At 39.9% G+C, this 9,064-nt stretch overlaps 1 protein-coding gene across 4 annotated transcripts in view; it reads right to left on the bottom strand.

Annotated features, from left to right (window-relative positions):
- Positions 1–4,910: 4,910 nt before the first annotated feature.
- Positions 4,911–9,064, bottom strand: part of TOX (thymocyte selection associated high mobility group box) — a 222,856-nt gene continuing 218,702 nt past the window's right edge. For all 4 annotated transcript variants that reach the window (XM_009473046.2, XM_087735504.1, XM_087735531.1 and 1 more), the window contains one exon: positions 4,911–7,105. In XM_009473046.2, coding sequence (XP_009471321.1) covers positions 7,069–7,105 — 37 coding nt within the window. In that variant the 3' untranslated portion in view covers positions 4,911–7,068. The remainder of the gene's footprint in view (positions 7,106–9,064) is intronic.

Below are 9,064 nucleotides of genomic sequence, written 5' to 3'. Positions count from 1 at the left end.
GCATGACCTTCCTGCAAGGACCTCCTTGTGCAACTGCTTCCAGCCTGTTTGCAGAGGGCAACTTCTGCTGGGGGCTCAGTGGCAGGACAGTCCATTCAGCTGTCATGATGCTCTCCTTGTGGGTCCTATGGAGTCTCCTCGGTGTGCAGATATATGTATATGTATGGTGCTTTGTTAAATCTGATGTAGAAAGTCATACAGGTTTACTTTGCTGGGTTCTAGGGAGAAATTCTGCAAAAAGGAAGAGAGAAATAAAGATGTTTGAGGGGTATGAACAGTATAGTCAAAATTCCAGTCTCTTGAGCTTTGAAATTTTGATACAAAATTCCAGGAACATGAGACCAGAGATTACTTAGACATCTCTCTTGTTATTTTAATCTTTTTAAAGTTAGTTTACAGTTAAGTTTGAAAATAGCACTCAGCTGTACACATATGACTTAAAAGTGTAAAACCACTAAAGACAAATAAAACCTGGAAACCTCCCCCTATTTATTATTTGTAAAATCTCACCTGAGTTAAAGCCATCCTCATGGATCTGAGCACTGCTTCACAGTTGTTGAACTTCAGTTATGACTAAAGCAGAAGACTGTTTTTGAAAACTCTCAGATCTCACCTACTCTTCCTCTAAATTACTCTGTGTCCCCGGGCACATCACTTACCTTCTTTGGTATTTATCTCTTCAACAAAACCATGTAACACATGCTTGTATGCCAGAGGAGTGGAGAGGCTCAGCTCATTATTTCAGAACTCTGAGCAGAAGTAGATATCAAAACGTGAAGGCTTACTCTACTAATTAAGGCATCAGCTAGCCTTATTTATTCAAGTGATGACATGCTTTTGAATGAACTTTGGAACGGCATGTTGCTATCTAAGCCGTGCTATATAGACAGCAGGAAAAATCTCTCTTGCATCTTCAGTATTTAACAATACGACTGCACTGATGGCATAAACATGGATTCAAGTGTTTCATTGTGAGGAAATCTGGTAATACAAAAGCAACCTGCTTTTGTAAGAGGGCTTACGTTGCTGCAGTTGCTGTGCTTGCACGGGAAGGTGAATTGCCCCTCTGCCCCCCACCCCCCACCCGTATTGGAACAGCTTTGGATTTTTTTACTTCCACTGAAACTCAGCACTTTGGGAGCACCAAGGTCAGCATATATGCTCTGCATAGAGCTGGGAAGTTTTTACCTCTAGGTATCAAAATGTGAGAAGCCTGAATATTCAACAGAGGTTTTCTTTTTCTTTCTTTCTTTTTTTTTTTTTTTTTTTTTTTTTTTAATACTGGAGCCTTGCAGATTGTAAGGCAAAACTTCTTAGAAAGCTAGCTTAAAGCAGCACTGAAACGTGTGATTCTTGGAGCCTTCAGAGACTTCTGTATTACAAAATGCGTGCCCAGCCTGCTGTGAAACAGTGGCGCATGGAATATCACCCGCTTACACGTTTGACTTAGCTAAAGAACACGTGTTTTACAAAGGTACCCATCCCTGATCTAACATCTTTTTTCAAGTGGTTGTGCATCCACTGTGCTGCTTGGTAAATTCAGAGTTAAAAGGAAAAGTACTTTGTTTCCAGTTTGAAATTTTCTGACCTAAACTTCCAGCCTCTGGACATTGCTATGCGTCCTCTGGTTCTGCCTGCTGTGTGAGCTGAGTGTCTGCCGTCCCCATCCTCCCTATTCAGCGGGCTGATGGTCTGGAAAACGCTGATGTTCTAAGGGTTACTGGATTACAATTGTTCTCTGAAAACAAAATTCACATCTGTTCTGACAACTTATTTCAGCCTGATGCAACTTGAAAAGGTCGAGATTAATCCCAGAAAATCAGAGTTCTATTGGAAAGGCCAAATCAACTTTAATTGTAACACATGGCTATTTGTATTGGCGTTTAGCTGCAGCCGTTTATCCTTCTTTCCATTGGTATTATTTGTTTCTGAGCTAGCTACTAAAGCCTACAATGCAAGCTGAAATGTTTTAAGTAACGTAACAAAAATAACAGCTGACATCTTTCCTTTTACAGGTTTCCATTGACCCAGGGTATTTTGTGTGCGTGGCTTTTACGACTTTTGTTTATCAGCAGTCTGGAGAAAAAAAAATCATAGAAGAAAATGTTGGCTCATTTTATAAAGATTAATGGTGTCTACTCTACTTTCACACACCCTCCTAGTCTGTTGGCTTTTTCCATCAGAGCCCGGGGGGCTGAACCACTTGCTCTGGAGTTCTGCCTCCTACCAAACTTTGATCGCGGGCACTAAGGGGTTTTAAACCCCTTCGCATTACAGCAGTTGCAAGCTGTGGTTTTCTGCGTTGGTGAGGTGACTAACAGCAGCAGGCTCCCCTCGGCATGGGGGACAGGTTGGTGGAGCACCTCTCTAACCACCCTGCCGGCTGCCGGTAGCTGCTATCAGCCCAGCCATCGAGCCATCAACTGACATCTGAGCTCTCAGATCCCCTGAAAAGTGACAGGATGAGAGAGACTCATTTGGCAATACTTTGCTCTTGCTGTTTGGCCTGGAGAAAGATACTCAAAGTGGTAAGATTGTTTAGCAACAGCTGGCAAGCACCCGGGTGTGAGCCTGATTTTCAGACATGACAGGCACTTACAGGAATGTTGCCAGATACAGCTGTTTAAAAGCCTTAATAAACAGCAAGTCAATACTAATCTTTGCCAAATTAATCTTTTCCTTGACAGCTCATCAGAGCAATTATGCTCAGACTCGTTGTAAACACACAATTGTCAGAGGGTAAGGATCTTCTCCGCGGTATACTGTGGATTTTTGCACACAGCTTGTTTTCCAAATAGGAAGGTTTCCTTTTCTTTTCCTCTTCCTCTCTTTTTTTTTTTTTTTTTTTTTTTCTTTCCTATTTTATTTTCTAGCCAATTACATGTTTGCCAGCTTGGTATTAGCCTGAATGAAATTTCTTTGTAAAGTGTCTATAACAGCAAGCCTTTAATAGAATGTGAAATGATGACAGTCGCAGGATCCATGCAGATGCACATTTGCTAGTGGGTTTCTCTAATTAGGCAGTAACTGTGACAGACTCTGAAATGTTACAAGTCATTGTTCTCACTTGTCCTCTTGTCAGTGGAATAAGAACTACATTTGAGTTGTGATTTAATGTGCTGCTGGGTAATAATAAAATACATGACTCTGCAAAGGAAAGCAAATGCTGTCTGTGAGACCTGACACAAAGCACCTCGTGTTCTCCGAGGTGCTCAGCACCTCCTGCAGCACTGCCCGCTCACTGCTATACTCACTAAATAATATTTTATTTAAATGCAAAAGGGCTTGAAGACACTAGATAAATAATTAACAGGGCAATGGTTGTATATCTATCTATCTATGTATCTATGTGTGTATGTATGTATGTATCTCTCTCTCTCTGTATCAATACCTGTATCTATATCTATATCTATATCTATATCTATATCTATATCTATATCTATATCTATATCTATATCTATATCTATATCCGTACCTACATATCAAGGGGAGTTCTGGGGAGTAGCTCCTGTATGGGTTACATACAGCTCTTTAGCTGCTTCTCACAGTGTGTGCAAAATAAGGATTTTTACCTACTCCGTTTCCCCAGAGCACAGAAAGAGATCTCTGTGGATCTGCCATGTTTACAGGATCAGGTAAGAAATAATCAGATACAGTCTGGGAGATGGTAGTTCAGGTTGAGATGAAGTCTCAGAAGGTTGAGGAAGGTGGTAAGAGCATCTTTTACCTTCTGGTAATGAGGTCTTTTACTGTTGGGTTTCCTGCTTACAGAGGAGCCTCGCAGGGAATATTTGGCACAGACACCACTTCAATCAGGAACGGGTATTTGGTGAGAGAGAGAGAAGTGGGCACGAATACATTAGGTTTCGTTGTGAATGGCTGGGGCCCTCCATGAATACATTCATTACTTACTGCCTGTGGATGAATGTGGGGGGAAAAAATCCTACAGCGAGTCCCTTCAAAGAGCTTCTTTGGGTCAGAGGCAGCAGCTGGATGGGGTTTCTGCTCAAACCTCTGTGAGTTTGGTGATGGAGAGACTGGGACTCACATCGCCGGAACGGGGCAATCAGAGGGCAGCAGTAAATTCAAAGAGCCTTTCCTTTTCAAAACCTCTGCTTACCTTGGTGCAAGCAAAGGGGATTTACATCTTTCCAAGTGCCTGTGTTGCTAGTCTTGCATTTTGCCTACCGTTTTAAAAAAATCATTAAAAAAAATTAATTTCAGTTAATGGAAGACATTATTTCCCTTGGTTTCTATCACTCTGACAGATGTCTTTATCGTATTTAGTTGCTGTAAATATATATTTATGTTGCTCTAATATGTAGGTTGTTTTGTTCTTGTGTGCTTTCCCATTATCATCATTATGACAGATGGTGACTTACAACCAGGGACTTGGGTATATGTGTTTCTGTGGTGCCTAAGCCACAGAGCTTCAGCGAAGGATGGGGCAAATCTTCATGAACTCCAGTGGAGCCTCACCTGCTTACAAAAGGATCTCAACCTTCTAGGCTCCATCTATTGACAATTTTTATCTGTCAATACGCAGCTGAAAACAAATAGCAGATCGCCCTTGGCCGACAACCATTGCTTTTTTCCCAAGGTCATACATGAAGAACTGACACTTATGCATCGAAGTTGGATCTTTCCTTTGGGACAAAGTAGCTTCAGTATAACCCTGGCCAAAACTGCTGCTCTTCCAGTATAGCTGTCCCATCCAAACAGAGCCTGGACACAAAACCACACTCAAACCACAGGATGGGTAAGGTGCTGCATGGTAAACACACTGCAGGGTTCCCTTCTTACAGATGAAGAGACACCAACTAGCCAGAGGTTCATACAGAATAAGTATTTTATTCATGATGTATTTTTTTTTTATTTACATTAAAGTTTTCTTGTATTTTGAACTCTGCTTGGATACTGAAATTAACAACTTTATGTGACTGCGCACCTGCTCTAAAAGAAATGGAGATAACACAGTTCTTTTCCGTAAAAGAAAAAGGAAAACTGCCTGTCAAAATCAAAGCTGATTTTTCTCATCCCCAGTAATTATCTTCTCGCTTTAGAATTAATATGAGTGGAAAATGTAGTTTACTATAATATAATAAATAGAAGACATTGGGTAATTAGTAGTGCTGGTATATTTCTAAAGTACTAAACAGACAAACAATAAACTGTGAATTTAATCACGAGTTCTCATACAGTTTCAAGACAGGAAAATTAGAGCTCTCAGCTACAGTCATTTGAGTAATCACATCTGATCTGCATTATTTATTAGTTATTACATGCCAAGTGATTCCGATTGTACATTTCCTGAAATCATTCCAAAGCAAGAATACCTTTGTTTCTGATTTTTTTTTAAAGAAAAATCAATGGCATTGAATAATGTGCATTTTATCCGAGTTGCTTTCTTTATTTCACATAGGAAATACAAATCAGTGGTACTCTCCATTAATTGGACAGGCATCCAAGATGAAATCCTCCAGAAATACATTTTCAGAGCTATTCCTGATCCAGAACATTGACAAAATACCTTCTTTTGGATTTTTTTTATCCCTTTCCCTGTGGATATTGAACTTACCTTTCACTGTGGGATGTATTTGTGATATACTTCCTAAAACTCTGTAGGACCTTTTGGATGTATAATAAAATGGCTGAAGCATATTTGGTAATGTTTCTGTTGGTAATATTTTTATTTCTTGACTAATTAACCAAAACTGATAAAGTTTCAAGAAGCAGCATTATGCAGTTTTATTCAGCTAGTTTTGTTGGTTCAAGACTTAGTTTTGGGCAACTTCCTGCTACAATGCTTTAAAAAGGGAATTACTTAAAATACCATTTTTTTTTTTTCCTTAACAACCAAAGAAATACAGAAATAGGTATTGGTTACCTTCATTTTCTGCCAGTAAAGCAGGTTCGGTGTTATATATGTCACTGTAAAAACTAAATAAAGTATTCACATCAATTGTGAACAATTTGTGCCAGCAAAAGTTAAAGCGTCAAAGAAACCTCTTTAAAATGCTAACAAATTTACTTACAAACACCTATATTTATTATTTCATAAATAGGCGCAACAGGTTCCATAAAAAAGATTAAATACAGACACAGTATGAAGAAACAATAATACATAGCCATATGTAAAGGTTATAATTTAGCTGTCTCCAATCTGTTTCTGCATCTAATAAAATATCAGGTAAGCGTTTGGCAGTTTTATACATAAAAGGACTTAAATGATGTTTACTAACCAGTACACATAAAGTGATTTTCTTTAAAAAAAAGAAGCATTTTTAGGCAGTACAAAATAAATGTGTTTGCTCTTTATCAACATTAGTTTTTTATCCTAGTTTTTTGTGTTTATTTCATGAGACAAAGCCAATATTTTTAATTAATATAATTTGGGAATATTTTACTTTTTTTCTCCAAATACTTTGAAAATATAGAACTATTAGTCAGTTGTTTAAAAATGAAGTAAAAATATGAATGTTTGCCAATTTAACCCTCATTGTGAAATCAATAAACTGGAATGAGCCAGTTTCAATTACAATTACCTACAAAAACATTCACATTTTATACTCTAGGAGAGTGTAACATAGATGCTATTTACAAACTTGCTATGACTGCTACATCAAGCCATTTAAAAAGTCTTTAGTAGTTTCATATAAACACCCATTATGAAAAACCAATGGAAAATCCAGGACTTTTATCCAAGACATCTACAGTTGCTAAGGCAGTTACTATCGCAGCACTTCACAGCAAAAACCAACATAAAATCTGAATGGTCCAAGTTTCCTTCAGGGAAGAAGAAAAGCAATGTCCGTTAAAGGATCTCAGGGTAGGGGTGGAAAGGAGAAAGAAAGAGAAAAAATGGGGGCTAAAAAAAAAAAAAAAAAGAAAAAGAAAGAAGCAAGACTATTTTTTCCAGAGTGAGTGACCCACAAGCTCAAATAGTCCTAAGTGCTTAGCAACTTGTATTTCCTAATAAAATGCAGAACTGCCTTGACTGCATAAAGCAATCCATGATGAAAAGACTTCCCTGCATTCCTCAGTGGAAAGGAGAGGTGTTTCAGATTTTCAGGTAAGGTAGAGTGCTTTGTCCCTCTGCATGCCCCTGTTCAAAGAGAAAAAGAACAAATGTGATTTTTAAAAAATTTGTAAAATTTTTAGTCCTATTCTTCCAAAAAAACCCCCGCAACTCTACTGCATGTCATTAATTCCAAGCACATCACTGAAGTACGGCTGCATTACCATGGTAATAATAAGTAAAATCCTAGTGCCATAGTGGCATGTAGCAATCTGGAGACCACATATGGCTCTAAACTACACAGGCCTGGGACATGGGTGTAAGCCCTGGTTTGGATCACCTGCACTAGCAGGTTGGTAGCACTGACTATTTCTCCTTCACAAACCACATAAGTACAGCTGAGAGTTTAGCACAGGTCTTGGAACGATGCTCCATAAGCAGCCTATATGATGTGGGCACTTCCCTTCGAGGGCAAGAGAGTTTACTTACATGAACATGCGTGCCAGCCATTGATATCTCTGGCCTGTCTTATTTACTAGCACAGACATAGCCAAACATGTTGGGTTGGCAGGTTCAGGTAAGCATGGGCAAGAGAACACCAGAAGTTTCTGGCAGAGCCAACTAGACCAACTCTCTACTGGAAACCAGGCTCTACAGGAGACCTTCTGCCAATGCACTGTCTAGCACATTTTTACATTCAGTTCTTGCTGGGTTTCAGCTTCAACTGAAGCATATCAGTTCAGAGCAAAAAGTTTCTAATTCGGAACAGTCTGTAGAAGTCAGAAAAAAACGTATCTTTTAAAGCAGAAGAAGCATCACTGATGGGGCTTGGTTCACACTGCAGAGATTTTCTGGGAGAGAGGTTTAACTCTGTCTCCTGCTTCCTTGCCAAAACCCAGGCACCAGCTCTGCTCTTCCACAGCTTTACAGCTTACTTGGTTTGGAGTCTGGGAGCAGCACAGAGCAAGCTCCGCTGCACTGGCAATTTATGCCAATGCTATAGCAGAGATAGGTTAAATCCATGCATAGAGATTCACAAAGGCATATCTACACAGGGTATATACAGGGTCTGCTCAGAGAAAGCTTCTGCTGTGGGAAAGTTATGCCCAGTGAGTACCTAGAGGTCACTGCTGGCAATGATTGCACATTGCTTTTTCCAGAAGAGACCAGGACTCAAAGCCACAGGTGGCTATGGCCTGCTTGACAGAGGACAGGCTATTCAGAGCTCAGTTTAAGCACGTATAAAAGTCTGTGGGCTGGGTAGGCTCCTATAAGGTCCTGCAGCACAGATCAAGACATTATGGCGATACAGCACAGAAGTGAGACCGTTCTGCTGAACAAGTGGGCAAGTCATGGGGCAACAGTGATAGGTATGGGGGAAAGTGATGCTGCTGTGCAGACTAGTTAAAGTCTGCCTCAGTGTCAGCGGGTTCTAGTCAAGGTGTTATTCTGAACTAGTAACCAAAAAAAGATTTTTATTCAGTTCTAGTTTGAGTTCCAGAAATACTTTAAAACAATAATGCAAGTGAAATTCTCAGTCTGAGTAAATGCAATGGGTGAAACTGGTCTTTAGTTCTGCTTTGTGTTCATTTGTCTGGGCTGGATTTGACACTTTAGTAGCAACCAAGAGCTTTTATCTGCGTTTCCTTGGGGATCCATGCCAAGGTCAAGGGAAGGTCAGGCTGGTGGTCATGTTCACAAGGCACAACATCTATCATTTAAAATTCAAAAGGTACCTTCTGTTCGGAGTCCTAAATGTTTCCAGGCAGTTCCTGGGACAGTAACATGGCTCCACAAAAACCATGCTGCAGAGGAGTTGAGGGTTTGAGGGGGCTACTAACCTTACAGTAAGGGCACAGAGCTCCTACAGGTATGGTGGTTTGTTTCTGGTTACAGTCATGTGATCTTCATACCATTCCCTTCCATGTATCTTGTATCCCATGCATCACCCCTGCATCTCACTGATGTGCGTTGTCATGACCCAAACTAGTTGTTTACACTGGCAGCAAACTCTCCTCAGCACTTGGAGAAAATAATTCACGCCAT

The sequence above is a fragment of the Nipponia nippon genome, unplaced genomic scaffold (assembly GCF_047370975.1).
Source record: "Nipponia nippon isolate SJK-2023a ecotype South Korea unplaced genomic scaffold, ASM4737097v1 scaffold_1, whole genome shotgun sequence".
Lineage (NCBI taxonomy): Eukaryota > Metazoa > Chordata > Aves > Pelecaniformes > Threskiornithidae > Nipponia > Nipponia nippon.
The sequence above is the reverse complement of the archived record's forward strand: the minus strand, read 5'-3'. Positions and strand labels throughout refer to the sequence as shown.